The sequence below is a fragment of the Meleagris gallopavo genome, chromosome 17 (genome assembly GCF_905368555.1).
Source record: "Meleagris gallopavo chromosome 17, MGAL_WU_HG_1.1, whole genome shotgun sequence".
In the NCBI taxonomy this organism is placed as follows: Eukaryota; Metazoa; Chordata; class Aves; order Galliformes; family Phasianidae; genus Meleagris; species Meleagris gallopavo.
Window position 1 is genome coordinate 11073998 of NC_139420.1, and position 12733 is coordinate 11086730.

Below are 12733 nucleotides of genomic sequence, written 5' to 3' on the forward strand. Positions count from 1 at the left end.
GGCAGGGGCAGCAGATTTGGGCTGCAGCTGTGGAATAACGAGAAGCCAAAAACCAGCACAGCTCTGCATTAAAGATTTATAGAAAACCTTGTGAATGTAGTCGTTCACTTTTCTTTGAATACGATTAGAGGAAAGCAGGCAGCTCCTTGCCCCTGCTTGAGTTCTCATCGGACAGAAGCCAGCAGTGGTGTTTTAGTGGCCCTCAGCTGTGCGAGTGTGGGCTTTCACACTACCCTGCAAAGAGCTTGTTTTCCTACAGTGTCCTGAAAGTAAGGCCTGGGGCTGTGCCGAAGCATTCTCCATTTCGCAGGTAAGGAGAAGCTGCAGGCAGAACAAAGAACAAGGCAGGGAAACACAGAAGCATGAAACACGGGTCAAGCATTTTTGTTTTATTTTAACACAGTAAGTTTCAATAGAGCAGCAGAACTCGTTGAGTCCATCTTGGTTGACATCATATCAGTAGGTGGCTGATATAATCTGGCTCGGAATCAGTCAGGGACCCAATTCCATTTCAGTATAACCCGTTTCAGGAGACTGAATCCTTCTCTGCAGTGTCTTTTGCCACCCCAGACTGGATCTTGCTGCTGAACATTTCAGTCTTGGCTTGCCTCATATTTGTGCTTGATGTGTTTCCACAGTTTCTGTATGCAAAACAAGCAGAAAAGAAACAATTAGCTTTTCAGTAGTCCTGGGACAAAGCTTTACTTTAAAATGTACGTTATCAGTAACAGACAATGAGAGACAGAAGAATGTGCAGGAAAAGACATCCACAAACACCAGCAGGGTGACAGCTTGGGTGCAGCTGCCCTGTGCCCTCCTGCTGTGCCTGGGCAAACCTTGACCAACCACAGCAGAGCACAGAGGCTTCAGGATGGCTGCTCCATCCACCTCCCTGCCCTCCCGTTGTGCCTTCTATTGCTGCTGCACTGCCACAGCTCCCGCGCTTGTCTCAATGCAGAGGAGAAGCGCGAGGCTGCGCGCAGCCAGATGCACACAAAGGAATCCTATCCAGGTACTGAGATCTGCTGGTGAATTCAGGGCTAAGAGAAGCGCTGCACTGGGGCAGGATGGGAGCTGAGAGCAAAGTTCAAGCTCAGATGTGTATTAAAACAGCCCTAACAAAAGCCTGCCGCTAAGGAGACACGGGAAGGGACGTCGCCTCGCTCCTCCGTGCCCCCCAGCCCCGGCTCAGCTGCTGCGGGGCGCTCAGGCTGTCCTGCCGCGTGCCCTGAGCTTCCAGCCGCTTTCTGACCTGCCGACCCAGGTCCGAGAGGCGGCAGAGGACACGAGACGGCTGTTTTAGACACAGCGGGCACTGAGGTGACCCTGCTAACGCTGGATCCGCCCTTGGATCCGGGCAGCCCGCCGTCAGCTCACACCGCTCCTCAGCGCCGCGCAGCAGCCCGGCCAGCGCTGACCTTCAGGGCCGCTCCCACCGCCGGGCGGCCCCGGCAGCGCCCCGACCCTTCCTTACCCCCTCGTTGAGGTGTTCGAAGATGGCGTCCGCGCCCTGATCGAAGGCGCGTTCGAACAGCACGGCGCCCAGCACGACGGTGAGGGCGAAAGTGGAGGTGCGGCGGAAGAGCGCGGTGTAAGCCTGCCTGAGCAGCGCCATCTTGGATGCGCCTTCTGCGCCTGCGCACCGGGGGCTGCTGGGAGCCGTAGGCGCGCGCCGCGGGGGCTGCTGGGAGTTGTAGGCGCTGCGCTAAAGGCCGCAGGCCGTGCGGAGGTGAGCGGGAAGGGCCGGCCGCGGAACCGGGAGAGCGGCTGCGGGGGGCCGGGACTTGTGGGGGGAGGGGAGGCTGGGAGGAGTTGCAGTAGGTTTCAATTCTATCCCTTTCGGGGCTTTTCTCCCGCAGGGAGCGTGCGCTGAGTGCCGCGTCGTTGCTGCCGGCGCCGCGCGTGAGTCCGAAGCGCGACCTGAGGGTCCGCCGCTCTGCGCTCCTGCGGGCGGGGCTCCGCCGGGGCGTGCGGGGTCCTGCGGCACCGCTGCAGAAAATGCTTCGTTCTCCTCCTCCGCAGCAGCTGCGCTGCAGAGGGCCGTGCAGGAGGTGGCTGTGCCCGTAGCAGCTGCGTGCGGCGCTGAGCGTGGCAGCCATCCATCCTCCTCTGGGCTCCGCAACCGCGCCGGGTGCTGCTGCACCGCCCAGGGCCGCCTCAGGGACGGCAGTTTGGGGTGTTTGTGATTTGTGAGGCGGCGTTCGGTTCCGGCTGCTTGGGAGCTGTGAATCCCAGTCCCGGAGCTCCCTACAGAGATGAGGCTTTGGGGACGTGATGCTTTTGGGAAGGCAGGAGCTCGCAGGTGGCTCAGCCGTGCTCAGCCTGGGCTCCGCTTGTTGCTGCGCTTCCTGCCAGCTCCGAGGAATCCTTAGAGAGGCAGTGATTGATTCCCACCCTGATTTATTTATAAAATCTTTCTTTCTCGTGCTGCTCTCCGCGTTATTTTTTAAATGCGTTTAGCTGTCAAGGTGTCTAAAGCTGGAGAATTGCTTTTGGAGTTTATCTCCCAGTCTATCCATCTTTGGCATTTATCAGGTGTCTTATATCTCACAGAGAGAATGTGAGGCTCCTGGGGGGAAGATTCCCTGCTGCACCTGCAGCAGCTGGGCGGCCCCAGGCACGGTGCACCAGAGCAGCTGCCTTATTGCCCCCGAGGAGTTCTTCAGGTTCTTCCTTGAGGTGAGGGTGGATGCAGAATTCCCCCCCTCGCGTGGCGGCTCACTTGGTTGTCTGCAGCCCCAGGTCCGTGTGCCTGGCCCTGGTGCAGCTCCAGGGATCCCTGGGCTCTCAGTGATCTCCTAGCAGAGCCACCATCCCGTCGGGTGGCAGAAGTGGGGAGCGCAGAGCTGAGCTGGCCCTGCCATGTGTATGCAGCAGACAGCGCCATGCCAGTCCCTGAGGGATGGATGTCAGGTCTCATCTCTTCCTCTCTCTGCCAGCCCTCCATGATTTGAGTTGTTTTCCTTTGGAAGCAGGCGCTGTAAATCTCTGCTCCTTCAGCACGTCCTTCTCCATCCCCGGGCACCGAGGCTCTGCCTGACAGCTCTGGGGCTGTGTGAGCTGCTTTGCAGGAGGAGAGATGGGGAAAAGATATTTCTGTGATTACTGTGACCGGTCCTTCCAGGACAACCTGCACAACAGGAAGAAACACCTCAACGGAGTGCAGCATCTCCGGGCTAAAAGAGCCTGGTACGACTTGTTTCGAGGTGGGTGTCCCAGTGCCAGCCCCAGGAATGTGATCTGAGTGTGTGGTTGGGGTATGAGGGACACGAGGCATTGTGTGTTTTGGCAATATCCAAAGACTTAGCTTGGATTAAAGTGATGGTGAAGCCATTGCTCGTATGTTCCTTTGCTTCTCCCCTCCAGCTCCTCAAGAGTAGGTGTTGCAGGCTGCCTGTTCCCTGGTGAGCTGAGGGGAATGCTGCAGAGCTCTGAGGCATCTGCTGCCTGCTTCAGTGTATGTGGAAATAAGAAAGGTCCAAGAAAAGGCCCGGTGTGGAGGTCTCAGTGCCCAACAGCCCTCTACGTGGGTCAGTGACAGTGAGGCAGATGGCTTGGCGCATTTCTTCCTCCCAGGCTTCCGCCCTTCATTTTCCTCTGATTCATCAAATCCCTCATCTCAGCCCTGAGTGGGTGTTTTGTCTTGGCTCCACGTATCTTCAGATATTTGCAAATTTCTCTACAACCTACAGGAGCTGCTGTGTTTTGCCCAGGACAGGTGAAGGAGCACGGTGCTGCTGTCTGCCTGAGCTTCAGCACGGGGTTCAGTGGGGCCTGGCAGAGCCCTGTTAACCTGCCTGCTCCTCTGCACTGCACAGGAGTGGAGCAGTGTTGCTTTTCTGTCATGCTTCTTTTGTGCTGCTTGGATGGGGAAGAAGTGTGGAGAGGAAAGCAGGGAAGGGGATATTTGCAAGCCAGGAAAAAGCTGAAGCCTGGGGTGTAGGTGGAGGCTGTGTTAACTCAGTTTGCCCTTGACTTAAGGTCGGGATTGTCCTGTAAAATACCTTCATGTGGGGCTCTGGTAGGATGCTACTGTGCAAAAGACATGATCCTGTCCTGCGTTGTGTCATTTATCTCCCCCAGATGCTGCTGCTATCCTGCAAGAGGAGCAGAGCAAGAAGCCCTGTCGGAAGTTTCTAACAACAGGTGAGGTGGAAATACCTCCTTGGTGAGCTCTGCAGAGCCCCGATGTGTGTGTGTGTCTGCCTTGGGGGGAGTGAGGGGCACGGGTCTGTGTGCCCCATGTGTGGTGGAACCTGGGTTTGCACACACATTTACATGGAGGACCTCGTGTGCATTACTCACGGAGCTCTGTGGCTGTTCTTCCAGGGCAGTGTGACTTTGGGTCCAACTGCAGATTTTCCCACATGACAGAGCAGGATTTGGAGAAGCTGAGTGCACAGGTGCAAGGTGAGCCCTGGAACAAGAAAATGCCCAGGGGAGTCTCTGAGGAAGGGGCAGTTGCTGCAAGGATGGTGGGCTGCAGGGGGACACGTGAGGTGTTGTGCAGTGAGAGTGTGTGATCCTGTGCTGTCTGTGAATGTGGCTGCTCCCTCCTGCCTCTCCTGGCTGCTGAGCCCGGAGGCTGCCTGTAATTGCTGCAGTTTTTCAGATGCTTCCTGCTCTTGATCTCCTGGCACAGACACAAACCTAAAGAGTTGAGCAGCGCTGCTGCCACTTAGCAGCAAGCAGCTGAAGCAGAGTGGGCTTCCTGAGCCCTCGGGGTTTTTTTTCAGTCGGGGAATAAAATCTGTCAGCAGCAGAGGGCACTGGTTCATCGCTTCCCCTTAAATTTATGGCTTTGGTTTCCCCCCACCTCTCTATTATGTCCGGGGAGCTGTTTGCTCCTGTCTCACGCTTGTGAAAAGCTATCAGGTGATCAGGTGTGTTGTCCTGAGGAGATGAAATGGGGCCCTCGGTCCAGAAACAGCCTCTGTTCGTGTGGTTTTTCAGTGGAACTGAAGTTCGGGCAGGAGACAAATAGCTCCCTGCTCCGAGTCTCGGGAGCACTTCTTCATTCTAACACAACTTTTCCTTGCTGAGAGCATTGCCTCCCCACCCTAAGAGGAGCAGCAGCTGTTTTCCCTGGAGCGTTCATTCCTCCTCAGAAAAGAAGTGAGTTGATGAGGCCACATGGAGTAGTTGAGGTCCCCCTGGAGATCATCCTGTCCCAACCCTGCGCTGCTCTTTGGGTGAGCTGCAGCAGGCTGCTCAGGGCTGTGTGTGTTCTGAGCATCTCCAAGGACAGAGACTCCACACCACCTTTGACCACCCTTACAGTAAAAATGCATTTTCTTATCTTTCACTGGAAATTCCTATATTTCCATTTGCTCCCATTGCCTCTTATCCTTTCACTGGATGCCATCATGTAGCCTGGTTCTGTCACCTTAACTCCTGGGTATTTACACACATGGCTGAGATGCCCTGGTCCACCTCCACGAGCCTCTCCTCTTGTTTCAGGTGCTTGGACTCACTCCAGCAAGTCCCATGTGAGATTTGGGGTGTGCGTGGGCTCCAGGTTCAGGGAGGTGGGAGGAAGGCAGGACGACTTGAAAGCTGCCTTCCTTCCAGTCCTCCCTGCTGCTGAGTCAGTGCAGGTCCCCGGGGCGATGCTGAATCAATAGCTGAGCAGTGCTGGCAGTCAATAAAAGCCACCTCGTGGGGCTGCATGGAGCAGCACCGCTCTCCCCATGGCTGTCACCCCTCCCTGCTGCAGGGCTCACGTGCCAGGCTGGCTTCACAAGTCAGCGTGTTTGGAGGAAACTGTGGTGTTTCCAGGCTCTTTATTGCAGGGAAGAGAGCACTCTGGAGCAGAGGAGAGCTGCGGGGGAAGGCTGGCAAGCTCCTCTGTGCTTGGGCAGGCTGCCTTGCCAGTTGCACTTGCTACTGAATATTGACTTGTGTCAGATGGGTCGGGCATAAGTGGGGAGTTGGCTGGTGAGAAAGTGGCTCCTGGGAGACTGCTTGGAAACCTTGCATTTGTATTACTAAGTCAAACGTTTAATTAAGCAATTAGGCTTCACCAGGGGACAGCAGGGTGCCTCTCCTTGGCTGTGCTGTCACGCGTGCTGGGCTGTAGTTAAATGCTGCTCGCCTCTCTCACAGTGTTGCTCCGTGGATGTCCTGTGGAGCCAAGCACTCTGGCCGAGGGTCACACAGAGCTCAACTTCAGGTTTGGTGGAGGGAAGGGCTCAGCAGGACGTGGTGGGCAAGAGGTGGAGCCTGTGACTGGACAGGATAAATGGCTGCAGGTGCCAAACCACCTTTAGGTGCATTGTGGGGACGAGTCAGCGCTCCTTGGGCTGCTGAAGCAGCAGTGTTTCAGGTGGTGAGGCTTAGGACAGAGATTGCAGCAAGCTCGTGGATGGCAGGTTAAAGGACAGGTTATAATAGTCATATGGGAGGCTTGATCCTCGTAATGCTGTCCTCCCCTTCGCCGGGGCAGGCACTTCAGAATAAGGTTGTGAAGAAGTCCTGAGATGAAGTGCTGTAGACACTAATTGAACTGCCCTGCGTTCTTCAAGGCCAGGCTGGATGGGGCTCTGAGCACCTGGTGGAGCTGTGGGTGTCCCTGTTCAATGCAGGGGAGTTGGACCAGGTGGCCTTTAAGGGTCCCTTCCAACTCATGATTCTATTTGCTAGGGGTGGGCTTGCATTCTAAAAGATGGCACAGCCCTCTCCAGCTGCTGGGCTCTGGGTCCTGGTGCTTGGTGCTGGTAGATCTGTGGCAGCAAGTTCTCCGTGCTAACGATGTACTTCATTAACAGCCAAAGAGAACGCTGCCTTATTTCTCAAGTTTGGCCTCTTAAGGCAGGGAGTTCACCTCACTGTTTGTGCTGGTCGTGTGGGTTAAGCAGGAACGTTTCTGGCTGCTTTATATCGCATAGAGCCTGCCCTGGTTTGGCTGCAGCAGTTCTGCACCAGGTAGAGTATCCTCATAAAGAAGCAACAGTTTCCACCTTCAGCAGGGAGGGAGGCTTATTCCCAGCTGTTACTGCATCAAAGCGTTATCGCTGCATCTGCTGCATCATTCATCAGAGAGACACTTCCAGGCTGTCATTTTTAGTACAGTCATGTCAAGAAAAGTCACTGCAAAATTGGCATCTTTTCGCTTGAAGTTATTGGCTCCCTGCTAATCCACGTCACTTCTGCTCGTGGTGTTGACACAGCTCAGCCTCTTTGAGCAGCTCTGGTGAGCTGGGGGAGAGCAGGGACACGACTGGGTCTGTTCCAGCCATTGTGGCTCTATCATTGCATGCACATCTCTGCTGGGGGACCTGCCTGGGCACTTCCATGGTGCCTCATCCAGGTTCTGCACGTTGGCATCCTGAGCAGTGCGGGCACGGTGTGAGTTCCACTCTGGGATTTCTTTGTTTTTCCTTGTGCTGAGAGTTGCACAGGGAGAAAGGAGGAAGGTGGAATTCTGGGCTGCATCGTTAGAGAGGCACTTTGTGTCTGCAGCCACTCTTTTAATTGGCTGTAATTAAACTTTGAGGCAGGCACCCCAGTGAGGGCTGAGGGAAGAAGGACCTTCACAACCTGTCTTTCTTTCTGCTGCAGTCTGGCTGTGGTCAGTAACAAGGAGTAAGGGAAGGTAATTGCATTTCAGAGTGGCATCTTGGAATACCTCTGACCTTCAGGGAATCCTGGGAATCGTGGAATCGTTGAGGTTGGAAAAGACCTCTGAGATCACCACCGGCCCACCCCCACCGTGCCCACTGCCCACGTCCCTCAGTGCTACAACCCACAGCTCTGGGACACCTCCAGGGACGGTGACCCCAGCACTCCCTGGGCAGCTGTGCCACTGCCTCACTGCTCTTTTGGACAGAAAATTGTTCCTGATGTCCAACCTCTGGCACAACAAGTTGGGAGCACTTGTCCCATTTCAATCCACTGGAGGTTTTGGCGGTCACTGAATGGAACGTGTGTACTGAAGAGGAGGATGAGATGAAGATTTGCCTTGAGATGGGGGTTTATCAAGGGGTGCAGAGCCAGATGTGTGTCCGTATCTGCTGCCTTAAGGCTTGGCTGGAGGGCTGGAGCTGCGAGCAGGAGCCAGCTGGGTGGCTTTCACCTGGGCCTGGCTTCAGCCAGCGTGAGTTGGGAGACGTCCCATCACAGCCAGTGACCTCACTGGGACCAGGAAGAGGCTGTGGGCTCTCACCAGTTTGGTCCCTGCTCTGAACAGAGAGCCTTTGGCTGAGGAATTCTAATGTGGGAGCTGCATTCAGCTCCTGTCCTGAGTCTGAGCCAAGTGCCCTGCTTACCAGACTGCTCTGCTTGTCCTCCACTGCTCTCAGGCTCTCTGTTTGACTCTGAATGGCTCTGCTGGGACTTTACTCCTCGAGAACAACAGTGGGAGATGTGTGAACAGCCCTGTTTCCAACCAGCACCCTTATCTCTGGCTTGCAGAGCGTACCCCAACACCGGGACCCCAGCAGGAGCTCTTTGTGGTGGCAGCGAGCGCCGTCACCTCCTCCCAGCAGCAGCAGATGAAAAGGCTGGATGACAAATTATCCATCTCCGGCTGCTCATTGTGTAGCACATTCCTGCCATCCTTATTAATATTCAGCAGGCAGATGAATAATTGGTTGCCACCACTAGGATGAAGTGATCCTTCACTCTGCCCAAGCAATATCAATTTCACACCCTGTCTGGAAACGTATAATATTTTCCTTAAACGTGTGACATATGGTGGTGAGGTGAGAGCAGCTCTGGGTGAGCGTGGCCACAGGTGGCAGATGGTGTCTGGGTGGGATCGGGGTCCCCTCCTCCCTGGGAGCTTTGGGGATGAGGACGAAGGGGGTGGCACAGCTCCCTGCCCAAGCCAGAGCAGCAGCCGATGGAGGGTGGGCAGAGGGGCAGAGGGGCAAGCTCTCCATGATAAGAAACTCTGCAGGGCAATGAGCAGTGGGTTTGGTGGAGTGAAAGGATTGCAGTGCAAACCTCTGACAGCTCTCTCTCAACCAGGGGAGCAGAGATTGAGGGAGCTGCGGCAGGAAGGAGCAGAAATCCCACCTGGCACCATTGAGAACTGGCTGGAGAAGAGAGCCAAGAGGCTGAGCGCGGCTCAGAGCAACAGGTAGCATGGCCGGGGGGTGGGATGGAAAAATGGGGTGGGAGATGGTGCCAGAGGTCAGGTGTGGAGGTGACAAGGTCCTGCTGCCTGTCCTCCTGCCCTGGGGGACTCAGGCAGGGAGCTCCTGCAGCCTTTACAGAGTGCCAGACATATCTGGGAGGAGGCTGCCGTGGCAGGGCCGCGTTATTAATGCCCGGAGCCGGTGACAGCAGGCTGGTCTCATCTGCTGACAGCTCCCCCATCCTCTGCCTGCCCTGTCTGCATGCCTCTGCCCATGCCTGCTTTCTCCTTTGCCATTCGGAGGTGGGATTGGCTCCTCCTGTGTGCTGTGGGGTGCCTGCAGGTCCCTGCTGCTTCCCTGCTCACCTGACAGTGCCGCAGGCTTAATTGGATGGCGTTTGGGCAGGTGCCAGATCTCTCTTTTGTTCTTTTTTCTGTTTGCTCCTGTCCTCTCCGTGTTTGGTCTGGGCAGAATCTTCTCTCTGGTGACTGTCTGGACATGCTGCTCTCTGCTCCTTCCGTCCCTCAGCCCGGCTGCTCCTTGCCCTGCAGTCATGCTGTCCCTGTTCATTCGTCCCGCCCAAGAACCCCCCAATCTCAGGATGGATCAGCTCTCACAGAGGACACCCACTGCTCAACCCAGACCTTGTGGGGACCTACGTGGCCCACGTGGCCTCTGAACATCCCCAGAACTTTTCAGAAGGAACGCAGTCCTTGTCCTGCTGTTTGGGACGGGGGGTTCCGTGGCATGTAGTGTGTCCTGAATGACACTGCCTTGGGTTCTGCTGAGCATCACCTCAACCAGCTCCGCTGTGGCAGAACTGCCATGCTGCTCTCACCCAACATTTGGGCTCAGCAGCACAGCCTGCACTTGAAAGCTTCCACCTCAGCCGTGTTTTCGGTGTCATTGTGCCATTGCTTTCTGGAGAGCAGGGGGAAGCTGGATGGCGTTGGTGCAGATTGCTGAGCTGCGGAGCTTTGATTTTTACCCTCATTTCCAGAGGAGATGTGTGTGTCCTTGCCCACCAGCGTGTGTGTGTGGGCCATAATGATGCAGAGCCCACTTGCAGCTTTCCATCAGAACGGGCCCCAAGGGTGCTGAGATTCCATCAGTGCCTCCGGAAAGGACGCAGCCTTGGCCCTGACTCGACCCTGAAGAATTCCCATGGGGCTGCCACTCTCAATACCCCACCAGGAGGTGAACCCATCGTAGCGCTCGTGTCTTATGAGACCCCAGGGAATCGAGTACCCAGACAGCATCCTCTCTATTGATGAGTTCTGCTGCTCTCAGGGCAGCTCATTAGTTGATAGCTGTGCTGTTCCACCTTACAGCACGCCTCATCCTGCTCCTTGTCCTGCTGCTCTGCTGCTGCAGGACCTGGGTGCAACCCGAGGGGAGTTCCTTCCCGTATGGGGCTGCTGTGTGTCTGTGGTCCTCTCCCATCCCTGGTGCAGAACAGGGGATGAGCTTTATGCCAAATGACTTTACTCTCTGCCAGTTGCCTGGAAAACACCGCACTGAACTCCTGGAGCTGGCGTTGGGCCACGTCGCCAGCCCTGCAGGGAGAGGAGGGTGCTGCTCCTCCAGAGCATTATGTAAAGGAGCGTGATTAGATTTCTCCTGGCATAACAATTAAAGGGATCCATCAGGATCAGAGGTAGAGGCCTGAGAAGCGGGAGGGCTGCTGTCAGGGCTGCTGAAGAACAAATGAGTTTCCTGTACCCTTTCCCATTAATTCCTCACTGCATTTGCTGTGATTTTAAACCTGCCCCGGCCGAGCGCTTGGAGACAAAGGAGCGATGCTTCTCATCTTGTGCTTCCGCTGCCGTGCGTGGCAGTGCTGCCTGTGCTGTGAGCTGGGGGAGAAAGCCTCTTCCCTCTGTAAGGGTGCTTCTGGGAGAACAGCTGGGCTCTGGCAGCTCCGCCGCTTCCGAGGGCTCCTTGTCCTCTGAGAAGTGTGCAGCTGCCTTGGGCTTGGGGCTGCCCGGGAGGAGACCACGACCTCATCTGCAGGTGCTGTTCTCAAAGCTCAGCTGCGCCAGGAGCTGGGGGTCAGGTCGGCCATCGTGGGGCAAGCAGAGGGGGCTGAGCGGTGTCCCCGAGCGGGGCCGTGCTGGCAAACCAAGGAGGCTCATCTCTGCCCTTTCCATCTCCGCAGTGCCCTGCCTGAGAAACCCACGCCCTTCCAGTACCCCCCCGGCTGGCCCCCTCTGCAGGAGCTGCCCCCATCTCTGCGGGCCCCCCCACCTGGGGGGTGGCCGGTGCCCCCCGGCCTGCAATGGGGCTGAGGCATCGTGCTGGGGCCGGACTTCTTCCTAGTGTGAGAACGAGACCAGATTATTTATATCTGCTTTTACATTAATAAAATTCTCCCCCCATTGCAGCCTCGTGTTGTTTCTTGCCCGGCGGTCTCAGTGGGTCGACCTGACTCCTGGGATGGGGGAAGTGGGAATGGAAGCTGCAGCACCTCTTCTGTGGGCTGTCTGTGCAGCTGCCCCGGGCCTGGAAAGGAAGCTGCAAACGAGCTTTTAAGCATCGCTGCTTGATATTTCCTCCAGTGTTGATAATTTATGTTTGCTTCTGTTAAATGTAGTGCGTAAAACAGCTTTGGTTCAGGTGCTGGAGCTCCTAATGAAGAGTCAGGGGAGCTCCCGAAAACCCCGTGCTCCTGTTCCTGCTGTGCTGGAGGTGAGAAGAAAAGAGGGGAAAAAAATAAAAACTACTCCAAGGCTCCTCCTCCTCCAGGAAAATATCAGAAGGGTGAGTGCCAGCAGTGGGTACCTGTGGGTCGGTGCTGGTGGTCGCAGCATGCCAGCAGAGCAGCCCCGTGCAGCACTGCATGCTGCCTGCCAGCGCACTCCAGGTTTGGCCACGCAGGCAGGCGTTGGGTCCAGATTCGTGGAGAGCACAGGCAGCAGCCAGCTGCCCCAGCCAGCCCTGCTCAGCAAGCCCTGTGGCAACCGGTGCTGCCTCTGCATGGCACACAGAGGTTGGATCTGACCGTGCCCAGTGCCCGGTTGTGCCTTCAGGGAATCTTGGGGTGTTTTTACTCACAGCACCCACGTGGCATCTTCCCCCGGAGGGCTCCCTGCCCTGGGCATCTCCCAGAGGCCAAATGCGGTGACGGTAACCCCAAAGGGCTTCTCTGGAGCTCCCTGTGCCTCGTGCCCGGTTCCCTTCCTACTGAGGCAGATCAGAGCACGAGCTCCCCTCCTTCCTGCAGGCGTTCTGGGCTGCCAGCGGAGTGTGTGTGCCGATTCCTGCTGCTCTAATGAGATTTTGCAATTCCCCCTCGCAGCATTTTGCAGCTCCTAGCTGTGGTTGAAGGCACGCAGCCATGCTGACGGCCCTCCGCCCTGCTCTGTGCCACCCCTCGTGCCCAGGCAGGGAGCTCTGCAAACCTGCAAAAACATTTCTAAATTTGGCTTTGCAAACATTTGTAACCCATGAACCATGGAGTCTTAGCAGCCAGCAGGGGCTGAGCAGGATGGGGTTCTCAGTTCCTTCCTTTGCTCCCATGGTTGGCACCCTGCACCTCTCTGCACCACCGTCACTAACTGGGCACCCTGCAGCCTGCAGTAGGGTCTCCCCACTCGCTGTCCCTCTGCTCTGCACGTCCCCACAGCACTTGCTGTCCCCAGCTGTGCCGGGTT

General features: G+C 56.4%; 2 protein-coding genes across 8 annotated transcripts; one reads left to right on the top strand and one right to left on the bottom strand.

The window, feature by feature from the left end:
* Nucleotides 1-368: 368 nt before the first annotated feature.
* Nucleotides 369-1616, bottom strand: UQCR10 (ubiquinol-cytochrome c reductase, complex III subunit X). The gene is made up of 2 exons (XM_085238459.1): nucleotides 1475-1616; nucleotides 369-641 (listed from the first exon to the last, which is right to left on the bottom strand). Exons 1-2 carry the CDS (start codon nucleotides 1613-1615, stop codon nucleotides 594-596), a joined length of 189 nt encoding a protein of 62 aa, XP_085094585.1. The 5' UTR covers nucleotide 1616; the 3' UTR covers nucleotides 369-593.
* On the top strand, nucleotides 1590-11463 carry ZMAT5 (zinc finger matrin-type 5). 7 transcript variants are annotated; one of them, XM_085238456.1, is made up of 8 exons: nucleotides 1590-1729; nucleotides 2554-2679; nucleotides 2973-3206; nucleotides 4084-4146; nucleotides 4330-4410; nucleotides 8971-9082; nucleotides 10081-10277; nucleotides 11239-11463. In XM_085238456.1, exons 3-8 carry the CDS (start codon nucleotides 3080-3082, stop codon nucleotides 11397-11399), a joined length of 741 nt encoding a protein of 246 aa, XP_085094582.1. In that variant the 5' UTR covers nucleotides 1590-1729; nucleotides 2554-2679; nucleotides 2973-3079; the 3' UTR covers nucleotides 11400-11463. The 7 variants fall into 7 exon arrangements, 6 of the variants coding, with proteins under 6 accessions (XP_085094582.1, XP_085094580.1, XP_085094578.1 ...); XM_085238454.1 differs by having other exon boundaries at nucleotides 2976-3206; XM_085238452.1 differs by lacking the exon at nucleotides 2554-2679 and having other exon boundaries at nucleotides 1596-1729; nucleotides 2976-3206.
* The last annotated feature ends 1270 nt before the right edge of the window (nucleotides 11464-12733 follow it).

Excerpts from the sequence above, each read along its gene's own strand:
- ZMAT5 (XM_085238456.1), top strand. The coding sequence starts at position 3,080 with ATGGGGAAAAGATATTTCTGTGATTACTGTGACCGGTCCTTCCAGGAC. Across the intron at positions 4,147-4,329 it reads TCGGAAGTTTCTAACAACAG|GGCAGTGTGACTTTGGGTCC; the intron begins GTGAGGTGGAAA and ends CTGTTCTTCCAG. Across the intron at positions 9,083-10,080 it reads AGCGCGGCTCAGAGCAACAG|AGGAGATGTGTGTGTCCTTG; the intron begins GTAGCATGGCCG and ends CCTCATTTCCAG.
- UQCR10 (XM_085238459.1), bottom strand. The coding sequence starts at position 1,615 with ATGGCGCTGCTCAGGCAGGCTTACACCGCGCTCTTCCGCCGCACCTCC. Across the intron at positions 642-1,474 it reads TCGAACACCTCAACGAGGGG|AAACTGTGGAAACACATCAA; the intron begins GTAAGGAAGGGT and ends TTTTGCATACAG.